The sequence below is a fragment of the Phyllopteryx taeniolatus genome, chromosome 13 (genome assembly GCF_024500385.1).
Source record: "Phyllopteryx taeniolatus isolate TA_2022b chromosome 13, UOR_Ptae_1.2, whole genome shotgun sequence".
NCBI classification, from domain to species: Eukaryota; Metazoa; Chordata; class Actinopteri; order Syngnathiformes; family Syngnathidae; genus Phyllopteryx; species Phyllopteryx taeniolatus.
Window position 1 is genome coordinate 9762169 of NC_084514.1, and position 13046 is coordinate 9775214.

General features: G+C 44.5%; 1 protein-coding gene across 2 annotated transcripts; it reads right to left on the reverse strand.

Annotated features, from left to right (window-relative positions):
• Nucleotides 1–306: 306 nt before the first annotated feature.
• slc1a8b (solute carrier family 1 member 8b) lies at nucleotides 307–10362 on the reverse strand. Of its 2 annotated transcripts, none has more exons than XM_061795058.1 (11): nucleotides 9986–10362; nucleotides 8282–8361; nucleotides 7473–7688; nucleotides 5061–5103; nucleotides 4770–4983; nucleotides 4434–4533; nucleotides 3873–4106; nucleotides 3594–3788; nucleotides 2789–2923; nucleotides 2535–2697; nucleotides 307–922 (listed from the first exon to the last, which is right to left on the reverse strand). In XM_061795058.1, exons 1-11 carry the CDS (start codon nucleotides 10148–10150, stop codon nucleotides 776–778), a joined length of 1692 nt encoding a protein of 563 aa, XP_061651042.1. In that variant the 5' UTR covers nucleotides 10151–10362; the 3' UTR covers nucleotides 307–775. The 2 variants fall into 2 exon arrangements, with proteins under 2 accessions (XP_061651042.1, XP_061651043.1); XM_061795059.1 differs by lacking the exon at nucleotides 9986–10362 and adding an exon at nucleotides 9208–9946.
• Between the last annotated feature and the right edge of the window lie 2684 nt (nucleotides 10363–13046).

The following is a 13046-nucleotide window of genomic DNA, read 5'->3' on the forward strand; positions in this document are numbered from 1 at the left end:
TGTTTAAATATAGTTACCAGATATTTTGACACATGTATCTAAAAGACCAATATTTCAATACTAAAGCACTTTTGGTACAAATCTGGACCGGATGTGGTTCAGAGCTGATCAGGATCTAATTTCTGGGCCAGTTCTGGCCCAAAGTTGGTCGAGATCTGAGAAATTAGTCCATACTGCATCCGGCCCAATTGTTCAAAAGCACACGGGCCCGGATACGTATTGTGGATTCATCCCGGATTTTGAAGCACATTCGGGCCAATTAGATTTTGCTGTCTGGGCATAGCTGTAAGAAGATAATTGGACTAGTGGAGTGAACCAACTTTTAATTGGAAAACATAAACACAAAAAACATAGCCATTGTTATAAAAAGACAGTTGACCATCTCATGTGACTCTTCGGAAAATGTGTCTTAGGTTGAAGTTGATTTGACAATGATACTTGTTGTCAATCAAGCTGCTGCTGTTTTAGCACGAGGGATCACGTTAAGGCAACTGGATTGGTCTAATCCATCATTAGGGTAGGTCTACTGTAGAAGTCTGATGCGACACTCACCGATTCATCTAATTGGCTGCAGATGCTCATATACAAAATCCATTGAGACAAACAGCACAATACACAGTACATCAAGTAGTGAAGGTTTCTGTTGTCTTGGCACTGGCAAAGAAACTGAAAAGCCACATCTTAAGTCTCTGATGGTTCCCTTTGGTCTCTGGTGAGATGAGTGTTTGGTCCGTGGAAAGGTAGGCCCGCTGACGGTCCGTCCTGGGAAAGCGTCTCAGACTTGGCATAGGTTGTAGCAGGCCACGGGTTTCTCCAAAACGTTGTCGCCATCAACCTCGAACACAAAATCGCAGCGGTGCGCGATTAAGGGTGCATCGGACAGGGTCACGCTCTGATTGCCCATGGAGATCACTGTGTCTCTCTGTTGGGAGAACGCAAATAAACATTTGTTGTGGTATTATTGATATTACCAAAAAGTCAAAGTTAAACCCCACTGACCTTAGCTCAGAACCTTAAAACCTAAACAGGCAATTTAGAGTTTTCAATCAATTTGGGATGTGGGAGGAAACCGGAGTACCCGGAGAAAACCCACGCAGGCACGGGGAGAACATGCAAACTCCACACAGGCGAGTCCGGGATTTGAACCCGGGTCCTCGGAACTGTGAGGTTTATGTGCTAACCCACTGGTGTCAAACTGGTGGCCCGGGGGCCAGATCCGGCCCGCCACACAATTTTATCTGGCCCGTGAAAGCCAATCAAAATTGCTCATTGTGTTCTGGTGTAATAACATTGAGATATTTGCAAGCATTTTTTTTTTTTAACCAATCCCCCTTTGAAAAGAAATGTAATAGTTGATAAACATGTTTTTATAGGTTTCTGATTTCAAAACTGGTTATTCATCGACGTGTTGTGTATAGTGTATGTAATTATATGATGTAGTCTTTCATTTATATTGGTTCACAGTCGTAACGGCCCGCCGAGGAAAGTCATAGCTACCATGTGGTCCGTGACAACAATGAGTTTGACACCCCTCTGCGACCCAGTGTGTGTCACCACTAGAAATGTTAAGCTAATCGTTGAATTCTTCAATTCGTTGCCAAAAATTATACTTAACTAAGAGTACTTTGGAATAATATGACTCAAGTAAAAGTATAACGTAGTCCTCCAAATTAATAGTATTCAGGGAAACAACTACTAAAGTACTGAGTGAGTAACTTAAGATTTTTTTTTTTTTTTTTTACTCGCTCACGAAAGTCAAATGGACATTCTTCTTAACGAAAAACAATCAATAAAAATATGTCACATTAAAAGTACAAATGATCCACCACCTGACGAGAGCCCACACCTTTCCATTGACCTCAGTTTTCAAACCTTGATCTATCCCAGAATGCTCACATCAAAACCCCAGAGCTTTCTCCTCACATGAGAACTCCAACTCCATACTCACAGTGCGCATCTACACTAAGTACAGTACTGTGGAAAAGTATTTTCCCCCATTATTTAATTTAACATTTGATAAAAGAACATCATGCGAACAGTCAAAACGTGGTGGTAACTGTGCAATGGGGTCCTTTGCTACTGGAAAATTTGCTGTGATGAATCGAATAATGAATTCTGCTGTCTGCCAGAATAATCCTGTAGGTGAAGGTCGGGCCATCAGTTTGTGCCCTAGAGCTTAAACACTCTTGGGTTATGCAACTGGACAACAACCTGAAAAGTACCAGCCACATGTCCATCTCTGAATGGCTCCAAAAACAAAATGAAGGTTTTGTAGTGGCTCAGGCAAAGTCCGGACTTAAATTCAATTGAGATGCTGTGGTATGACCTCTAAAGGGCGGTTCATGCTCAACATCCCTCAACATGAGTAAAAAAAAAAAAAAAAAAAAAGTATAGAATAGCGGACCAAAATGTGTTCGCAGTGATGTGAAGGACTCATGTCCTGTTCTTCCAAATGTTTGATTGGAATCAGGAAGGGGCAAATATTTTTGGACAGAACTAAGTTTCTGTGTTTGTGCCATACAATTTCTCCTTACCCGTTTGGATGATCCTCCGTTATTGACAACGGCGGGGGTGACGCCGTCTACGGCGACGGCTGCAGCAGCGGCGGCCTTCTCAAAGTCCTTCCTGCATACATGCGCCATGATACCAGCTGCTAAGGCATCGCCGAGGACGTTTATCATCGTCCTGAAGCGATCGCTGCGAGAAACGAGACGGGGGGGGGGGGGCCGCGTTGACCTCAGTAGACTTTCAAAATTCCTTTCCGTTAGTGCTTTGCAGTGGGACTCACAGAACCCAGTCAATGGCCACAATCAGAGAGATGTCGGCAGGCGGCAACCCCACAGAGGTCAAGACGATCACCATGGTAATCAGACCAGCTTGAGGTATTCCAGCTGCGCCGATGCTTGCTGCTGTCGCCGTTATGCTAAGGTCAAAGAAGATCTGTTAGTGATGCATCGAATAAAGACTCCCTTACTTTCAAACTTTCGGATGTAGGAAATCCATTTTCTATACGGCTTATCCACCCTAGGGTCGCAGGTGGGCTTGAGCCTATACCGGAGCGGCTAACTTTGGCCGAGAGGCCGGCTGCCCCTCAGACCGGTTGCCAGCTAATTGCAAGGCACATACACTGTGGAAAAATGACCATTCATACTTATAGTCACGCTTCAGGACAATTTAGAGCCTAGAATTAACCTAGGAAGCATGTTTTTGGGATGTGCAAGGAAACTCCACACAGATGGTCCAGAGCCTGGATTCAGACCCCGGCCCTTAGAAGTTGAAGCGGAGTGCCAACCACTTGCGTACAATGCCGCAAAGTGTTCTAATAAAAATTAAACGAAAATAAATAAAAACGGTCACAATTCCAACCACTCGCTTTTTGAAAACACTTTTACTTCCAGTGCTGAAGCATTTAGTATTAGAAAATTACTTTTGCAACTTGAGTATGACAAATGCACTTTAAGACTTTTACTCAAGTAATATTCTCCAAGGTGACTTTAGCTCCTCCCAAAGTCATTTGGTGTTAAGATAGCTGTACTTTTAGTCAAGTATCGCTTTGCTGTATTGAACTATATACAGTACGAGACTGCCTGTACCTAATGGTGACGAGCTGACCGAAGTCAAGTTCGTACTCGTTGACTTGAGCGATGAAGATGGCCGCCACCGCCTCGTACAGCGCCGTTCCGTCCATGTTGATGGTGGCTCCCACAGGCAACACGAAGCGAGCGATCTGCCGGTCCACGCCACAGTTCTCCAGCAGACACTTCATGGTGATCGGCAAAGTGGCCGAGCTGAAAGAACACCAAAAAAGGACCTCGGGTCAGCGTAAGGACCGGCGTGCGTGGAATCCGGTGCGAGTCACGGGCTGAGCTCACCTCGAAGACGTGGCCAAGGCGATGACGAGAGCCTGCAGAAGGCCTCTGATGAAGGGAAAGGGGTTTTTGCGCGTGAAGAAGTAGAAGAAGAGAGGCAGCAAGATGAGGCCGTGCACGAACAGGCCGGACAGAACCGTGATGAAGTACATGCCCAGCTTTTCTCCCAGGTGAGCTGGGTCATGCATGTCCAGGATCTTCCCCGCTACCAGGAACACAATGCCAAAGGGGAAGTACCTGCGAGACGGAATCATTGGATTTCTATTGAGGGAAAAATGGCTTCTGTGGAACAAATCAAAGGTTGCTTCCTTCCCCTGACTTTGGGCAAGAGGGGGATTACACCCTGAAATGGTTGTCAGACATAGTCGCAGGGCACATATGGGCAAACATCCATCCATTCATTAGCATGGCTTCCAAGGAACAAACGGGAGGTTGCTTCCCTCCTCTCATCCGTTAGCGAGAGCACTTGAGGTACTGCTGAACTGCTCTGTGCCATTTATTTTTAGAGCTAATCTGTATGCGCTTTGCGTTCCTTTTTCAAGCGAGCGTGTGTGCATTCCTCACCACATGGCCGCGTTAATGATCTTCATGACGCACTCATTGATGCACTGACACACGTTGACCAGCGGCGCTCCACGTTCCCCCATCTTCCCCAGCAGCAGCCCTAAGAACATGCGAGGCAACGTTCTGACATACAGTACCGCAAACCGGACTTCCAAAACCTGAACACTGACTAAATGATTGAATCGTTATGCCCAACATAGAACGCACCCCCAACAAATTCTTAACCTTGAACCCCCAAATCCAGAAACTGGGCTTTACCCCCACAAATCCGAAACCTTGAGGGCACCCCCTTATCCATAAACTCATTATTAAAGGAGCCACTACTGCCCGCCTCACCCATGGTGGCCGAGAAGATGACGATCCCCAGGACATTCATGCCCTTGCTCGTGCTGGGCACCATCTTGTAGTTGATGTCGGGTGCCGGGGTGATGTCCAGGAAGACCGGGTGGCCCAGGCGGGGGTTGTGATAGTCAGGCATGACGTACACATAGTTGGCCTGTGACTCCTTCGCGTTGGAACTCTGCACTATGGGCACTAGGTCTGTCCGATACTGGGGAACCACAACACAGAAGTTAAAGTAAAGATATTTCATGCTGGTTTTGATATTTTTTAATTGGATCGTCTTACCTGCTGAAAGGTTGCTTCGATTAGATTGGAAGGGATCATGTTCCTATAAAAGAAAAAGTAGTACATTTTCATTGCAGAATGGAAAACTTAACGCCTGTAATTCATTTTTCCTGAGCAAAATTAAGGGGGGTGGGTTTTGGATTGGAAGGGATGGCCCAATTCCCTGGTAAACTCGTTCTCCAGAAATCAAGTCCCTGGACCTCAGTGCATGGGGTTATGTTAAAGATAAATCGGATATGGTGGAACCATTGCCCCCACTGATGAGGCTATGCTCCCGCAAACATGTTAAGTTGCTTGCATGGGAGCCAGTAAAAATGGGCGTGTAATGCACACCATCAGATCAACTCACAGCACCCCGCCGCTACACCCGTTTAGAGTGACTAGTATACATTATGCACTGTGGCGAGTGCGGCAACTCATGGATCTAAGGTGGCCACACGATCCCTTGCTTTACTTGGTCCCATCACGGGTTCGAGTACCGCTATTTACGTTTTACTTTTCATTTTTCACCGATTGGGAGTAGCAAATGATACGTTGTGTTTCCCCGTGTTTATTGAAAACTTGCACTTGTACAGGTGGACAATTCCGATTGAGCAGTATGACAGATCGAAATTACTGGTGTAACGTTTCCCTAACGGCCACAACTGGAATAGGGAGCCAGTAGCACCGGTGCGCCGACATTCTACGAGCGCACTACACGCACCGGCTCCACCACCACAGCGAGAACTTATCGAGTTCAGAAAAACTATTGTGTCCATTTCATTTATCGAATGATAAGTCGATATCGTAATTATCGTGACAGGTCTATGCTCGTATCGCGAAAAATTCAAGTCAACCGTATCTCGAGGCACCAATGTATTATTAGTAATAGAAGTAGTGAGTCTTACCAAATGATGCATGTTTGGTGGGAAACAAAGAAGGGAAAGATGAGAGCAAACTTTTTCTTCTCTTCCCCTTCCTTGCCACCCAATATCGAACGTAATACAATGCAGACAAACGACACGGGCAACGTTAACTGTCGGATTTGCTACGGTCCGCCAAAAGACAGCAGAGTAGAAATGCAGCCCTTGACACTAGAGGAGACTGTGTGGGGTGTTTTGCAATAGCCACAAACAGTCTGAAGGATTTATACCACATACGTCAGCGAAAGCGAGCGCGCAAGAGGACTCTGATGTCAAGTGTTTACTTGGCCGGCGGCAGGCAGACGAACACCACACCTCTTAAGTAATCAGATTTAGCGGGGAGTTTATTCGTGAGCTCTTACATGACTAACCCTGCGCTTAAACACACTCATTGCCATCGTAGTGTCAGAGCGAGTGAGTGCGGGATTAACAGATTACCAGTAAGTGGCTTCCTATTCTTGGGCGACAGGTAACACTGCAACTATTTTACGCACTTTGATTTCACAGTCAAAGGTTCTGTGTTCGAATTGTGGTTAGGGATGGGCGATGTGGCTGAAAAATGTATAACGATACCAACATTTGTTAATAAATATATATGTTTTTTAAATCAGGTAACTTGACAGTTAAATATGCATATTCCAGAGGACTTTTATTTTGAAGTACAACACCAGATCGGCTTGGACCTTCTTTTGGTGGAGTCCTGGCGTGGTATATTGACCCCAGAACTGGACTGGTCTTGCGAAACCTAAGAGATTATTTTTTATATATTTTTTAAAATCAGGTATAATTGCAGTCATATATGCTGGGTTCAAGTAAACATTTTTCAAATGCAACTTCAAATCCAAATTAACCTTCCTGGGTGCATTCCTGGGAGAGTCTATGCTTTCTTCCAGAAGTGGACTGGTTGCGTGATGACTGGAGGTAGTTGCTCCACACTGCTTTGCCTCGCCCAGTAAATCTCCCCCCCCCCCAATAAGATAAATGTTATGAAGGTATCAAATGCCATGGAACTTACACTATGGGCTTTAAAGGAAAGCAAGTGGGAAGATATTGATTAATGATCTGTCCATCCACTGTATTTTCTACACGGCTTGACCAGGAAAACCTAAATTTGGTTGTGTGGGCGTGTCTGACGTATGCAACAGTAATTAGACTTTATAAAAACTGCGTATTCCCTTTCATTATGTTTTTATCCAATATATTTATGTATTATTGTTTGTGGATGCTTGTGGAAAAAAAATACCCTTAAGTGTTTTTTGTGCATCTGCACATGCGGGTTGTTTCATGCTTTCCGTCAATGTAAACAAAGTCATATCGGACATATGTTGTACTTGGAACTAGCGAGTCAAAAAACATCAGATATAAGCATGCAATCGGAATTGGCCACTTGGACCTGCACTCCAGTCCAAGCGCTTGATGCCGACCATTTTTTTTCCCACGCTACCATACAACCAACAACCCGTACCTTAAGGCTGTCCCTGACATTTCCGGGTGGACGCGAGATGTTTACCTGATGAGGTCCAAAAGAGCATCAGCTGAAGTCATGACGGGTCCCGAGCTGGCGTGGTGGCTGTCCTTCTCGGTGCCGATCCCAGGGTGGATAATGAGGACGAGTACGATACCCACGATGACGGCGATGAAGGTGGTCCACAGGTAGTAAGTGATGGTCAGGACACCCAAACGGCCACTGGCCTTCGTGTCCATGGCTGACAGACCAGACATAAGACTGTAGTGCAAAAAAAGGGGGCATGGGGAATCGGCCAGTTTGTAGTGAGATATTTTAGTATTGACTATGATTGGGACGTTCAAACATCTTCCACTAGAAACCACTTACGGAAAAATGGCGTGGAAGAAGAGGCCACGTCACCTCAAACTAATCCACCACACTGTCGAGGTCAACATTATGCTAAGATGAAGATGAAGGTAGACCTTGTAGAAGGTCTTTTATCTTTGAGTTGCAAACTTGCATGTTGCTTTTTTCCTGATTTCATCAAAATGATCATCCTTGAATCCAAATGTAATCATCCGTGACACTTGCTCAATGAAGTCGCCTCGGCCTTCGTCTCCTAGCTTAGCCGGCTAGTGGCCGGGTTGCCAGACTCACGGCGCGCACGACAAAAAGAAATAAATCAATGAACTTTCAAAAGAAACGGTACACAAACCGTCATGTCATGAATGCTAAGTCTAAAGTCAAGTCTTTCATAAGTTTTAGCCAAGCAAGTTGCAAGTCAAAAATCAGCGACGCGAATCATATGACTCGAGTCAACCTCCTCTGGCCTGTTGTATCATTGACTCTACCCGTGGACCAGTGTTTTGTACCTGGATGTGATGAGAGGCAGAATCAGCATCTTTAACATCCTCATCAGCAGCTCCCCGGGGAAAGAGAAGTAGATCTTGGCCTGAGTGATGGAAAAGAAACTTTACAACAACATAACACCAAAACTAAACTTCAGTGTCTTATCTCCACATCGCAACAGGTGACATGATTGATTGTAATCTATTTTCTTCATCCAATCGATCTGTCAGTCTAATGTCTATTGTTCTGTTGGTCTTTCAGTCTAAGCAGCTTTCTCGGTTGTCTATTCATTCAACCATACATCTGTTGGTTAAACTATTAATTGCTTATTAATAAAAGTTCAACAATCAATCCCCCCACCCATCAGATATTCCCCAATCGATTTGTGTCTCTACCCATCTGTCCGTCTCACGTCCGTCTCCCGTTCTTCTGCCCATCCATCCATCAGCCAATACCACCATCAATCCATCATCTCTCCATCAACCATCCATCTGTCCATACAGCCATCTGTCTGGTCTGCCTGTCCAACTACATGTTCATCCATCCATCCATCCATCCACCCGTCAAACCAATTGTCCATCTGTCAGTCCAACCACCGATCCTCCCAATCATATATCCAACTATGCATTTGTCTGTCCTTCCACCCAGCAAACCATCAATTCGCCCACCCATCCCTCAACCATTAGTCCATCCTACCATCCATTGTTTCTGTCCATCTATTCCTCCATCCTTGTGCCCATGTTACCAACTATCCATCCATCTGTCCCTTTTTCTGATAGAAAGACCCTGCGATCCCTCACCAGTTTGTCCATCCTACAATGTGTCCGGTTTGTCCGTCCATTCATCCATCCATCCACCAATACTCCACTCCATCCATCCACGTATCCATCCAGCTGTCCCTCCATCCAGCAATGTTCTGTCCGCCCGTTAAACCAAATGATCCACCCACCCATTCTTCAACAGTTTATCCATCCTACGATGCGACTTGTTCATCTGCCCATTCATCCATCCTTGTGCCTCTGCATCCACCCATCTTTGAGAACGTCCTAGACAGATGTCGAACCCTCCATCCAGCCAACATCCATCTGTCTTGTCTTTCAGTCCAACAGTCAGTTCAGTTCAGGCAGCCTATTCTGAGGTGGACTACTTCCCCGGAGGAGTTGCTGTGGAGGATTCTTCATCCACCAACCGAGTCAGTTTCCTGAAGAACAACCACTTTCCTGGAGGCATCTACCTGTAGTGCTTCATCTCATGAAATGGACTCCCTCTAACATTCTACAGTACCATATACTATGTGATAAATTTTGCTCACTCAGCAAACATTGTAGCCTGGTGATTCTGGAAGGGGGATTATTCCATTTGTGGTCCCTTCTCAAGGTTTCCTTCTTTTTTTCCACAAATCCTTTTTTGTTTGTTTGTTTTTTTAAGTTTTTCCTTGCCCGGATGGGGGCCTTAGACCAGGGGATTCAAGTATCAAGTTTATTTTAGGATCCCCATTAGTCTTCACCAAAGTGAAGACTATTCTTCCTGTGGATGTCGCCGACCTTTGTCATCTCTGGACCTTTGAAGCCCTTTGAGTCTATCTTGTGATAAAGGGCGATACAAATAAACTTGACTTGACAATTCCCCATCAATACATCCCTCTGTCCGCCTGCCTATCCAATCCCCTATCCAAGTCTTTCAATCCTTCTTGCTATCTGCCCATTCATCCATCCATCCGACTGTACCTGCGTAGACAGGTTGAATGACCTCAGGAGGAATCCCAGCACGCAGCCCGCCACCACGGCAAAGACGGACAGCGTCAGGAGCCCATTCCTCTTGCAGTACTCTTTCACATACGCGCTGATCTTCAGCGACATCATGTCGGGAAGCATTTTCTTCCACCGCTCCATCCCACCGGACCGTCCCGGGCCCAGCACCTTCCCCACCCTACCCCCTGAGCGAAAACAGCCGCCCGAGTCGTATGGCGAGTGAGGTAGACCGTGGACTCCACGAGATCAGACGGCCTGTATAATTCCTGTGTGGGTCTGCTCTCGCTAGGGAGCTGTTCATTCAGTTCTCTGAGAGCGCAAGTGTTCCCTGACTCATTCCCGGTCAAGTCTCCCTGTATTGGATTATCCCCCCTTCCATGGCCACTCCCTCCCGCCTTTGCTTAGCTCCCACTTAAGAGGGCTCAAGACAAGACGGGAGCTCTGATTCAATTCATGGCTCATTAGGCGAAAATTGCTACCAAGCTTCAAAGCTGTTCATTCCCAAAGATACGAGCAAGCTGGCTCATCATCTCTATGAGTTTTTACACCAGCAACCAACTACAGGTTGATTGAAGAGTAACTCCCTATTTTGAAATACTTATACGGTGCTACTTTGACATGAGTTTAATTCGTCCTGTGGCCATGCTTGTTAGTCAAATCACTTTCCCCATTGAAATGAATGGAAATACTATTAATCAGTTCCAGCCTTCCCAGAAAGCACCCACAATTTTGGGACGGAAAAATAGCACTCAACAGTATTGTACGATATAAAAACATACAGTAGCAATATAATTACATATTATGCAACGACTGTAAAGAAAGCTTTTAGCATCATCATTCCATGGTTTAATTCAGTGGACATTGTGCTGCTTGGCCACCAGGTGGCAGGATACATAAATATACATTACACGAGTTGACGGTGGAACACAAGGAAGACGAAGCTGCAGTCATTTTAGTTTTTCGCAGCGCAGAAAGAATATATGCAGGTGAGTATTTTCATATTGTCTGTCTCCATATGTTGCTGTACCATTTGTGTTCAAATATCCTTTGAACGGTTTATAACTACTGTACCACTAATGCTAGTTTTATTATGCCTTCCATTGTGCTTTGCATTGTGTGTTAGCGTTAGGCTAACTGACTTATGTAAAGCAGAGTCGTGTGGTTTAGTTAAATACACAACTGTTTGTTTTATGTTTACGGCTCGGAGGTTGGGATGTTTTTGGTGCATAAACCCACGCAATATTTTTCCATTCTAGGTTAGAAGCAATGGAACTAAATTGCTAATCCTCGCTACTATGGCATTTATATAAACAGTAAACAATCTGTCATTGGAATGACAAGGGATTTATATGTGCCCTGCGATTGGCTGGCGACCCCCGCCTCTCGCCCAGAGTCACCTCAGATAGGCCCCTGCAATCTTGTGACTCGAGTGAGGATAAGCGGTACGGAAAATGGATGGATACTTTATGAACCAAAGAGACTCAGTGCCTTTCGTGTGGACGAACAACTTTTTAGGAAATAAAAAGAAGATCGGTTTTCCATGTGGACGGGACCTAAATGACTTTTACAGTAAACTTCAACTTGGAGTAGCAATAAACAGCTTGAATTGCCACGCCCCCACCCCCCACAAACTCAATTATCCCCGCGGTGTGCCTTATTAAGCCTTTCTTTTTTTGCCACTCTTAACAATGTGCACTGACGTCACTCGCCACCAATCCAATAACCTGTAATCCCCATTGGGAACAATGTCACAGCTGCAACTGTTGTGACACTAAACAAACAAAAAAAAGACTTTACATGCAAGCACAGCATTTACAGTGCACCAGAAAAGTATTGACTGGGCCTCACTTTTTTCCACATTTTTTTATGTTGTCTTATTCCAAAATGTAATAAATCCATTTTTTTCCTCAAAATTCTGCACACAACAATGAAAAATGCTGTTTTTAAAAAAATATATATTTTTTTTATTTATTGCCAACCTGATGGCACTTGAAAGGTGCTGCAGAGAGGAAGGTGTCATAGGTGTGCGACGCTTGTGGCATCATAATAATAAAAGGACTTGAGGCTGTAATCAGTTTTGGAATAATTCTGTATTGTAACAAAATGAGGGAAGAGTGAAGTACTGTGAATACTCTGGATATAGATAGACAAACAGACACGGGCAACCACATGGCTGGACGAGATCATCCTTATTTCATCGTACTTTTTGTGACAATTTTGATTGGTAGTGTGCCGTGAGATTTTTCTAACGTAAAACTTAAAGGTTGGGAAATGCTTCGGTATTACTGCGGTGTGGTGTGGGCAAAATGAGAGTGTGCTTTAATTGAGACCGCTTCCGATACCATTGAACGAGTTTAACCTAAATTTTCAGCAAAAATTAGCATTAAAAAAAAAAGTGCTTTGAAGCAGTATGATAAGCATGTAACCTGTTCTTTAACCTGGCTCACCAAGCATTTCGCACCAAGCAGTCCTGGACTTTATTTTTTTTTCTCAGTATGTGTAATTAAAATAATATTAAATTAAATAATTTAAATCCATACAAAATACGAGAAAAATCAGTTGTTTTTTTATTTGATCGATTTTGCCGTTGTTTTCTTCTCTATAATCCCAAATCTCTTTAATCCCAACATGTCCAAATGGTATTTAAAGCACTGCCCGAATGCTTGATGAAGGCAAGGGTTTGACACCGGAGCGGATTGAATTAAATGTCAGATCGTGTGACGTCACGTGGGCGCCATTTCTTCAGGTGTCATGTGAGTAACAGCGAACCACAGTGGACGCCTTTTGCATTACACTCTCTGGCCACACGATTAGGCACACCTGCTCGCTCTGATCACAGTCTGCCTTCCGCAGATAATACAAATTATCATCATCATCTTAAAAGAACTGTTGTTTAATGTTCATACTATTATCATAAGATGATGATTTTGATGTCCTTATTGTGTTACTGTGCGTTTTTTATGATGACTACAAACCCCAATTTTTTATTTTTTATTTTTTGGTCTTCACCTGTCCACGTGACAGAACGTTACTCTCG

Bases quoted from the DNA above. Each gene is read 5' to 3' on its own strand.
- slc1a8b (XM_061795058.1), bottom strand. From the start codon at position 10,150: ATGGAGCGGTGGAAGAAAATGCTTCCCGACATGATGTCGCTGAAGATC. The intron at 5,104-7,472 runs GTAAACATCTCG...TTTCTTTTATAG, and splicing joins GCTCTTTTGGACCTCATCAG to GAACATGATCCCTTCCAATC. The intron at 4,107-4,433 runs GTGAGGAATGCA...TCCGTCTCGCAG, and splicing joins ATCATTAACGCGGCCATGTG to GTACTTCCCCTTTGGCATTG.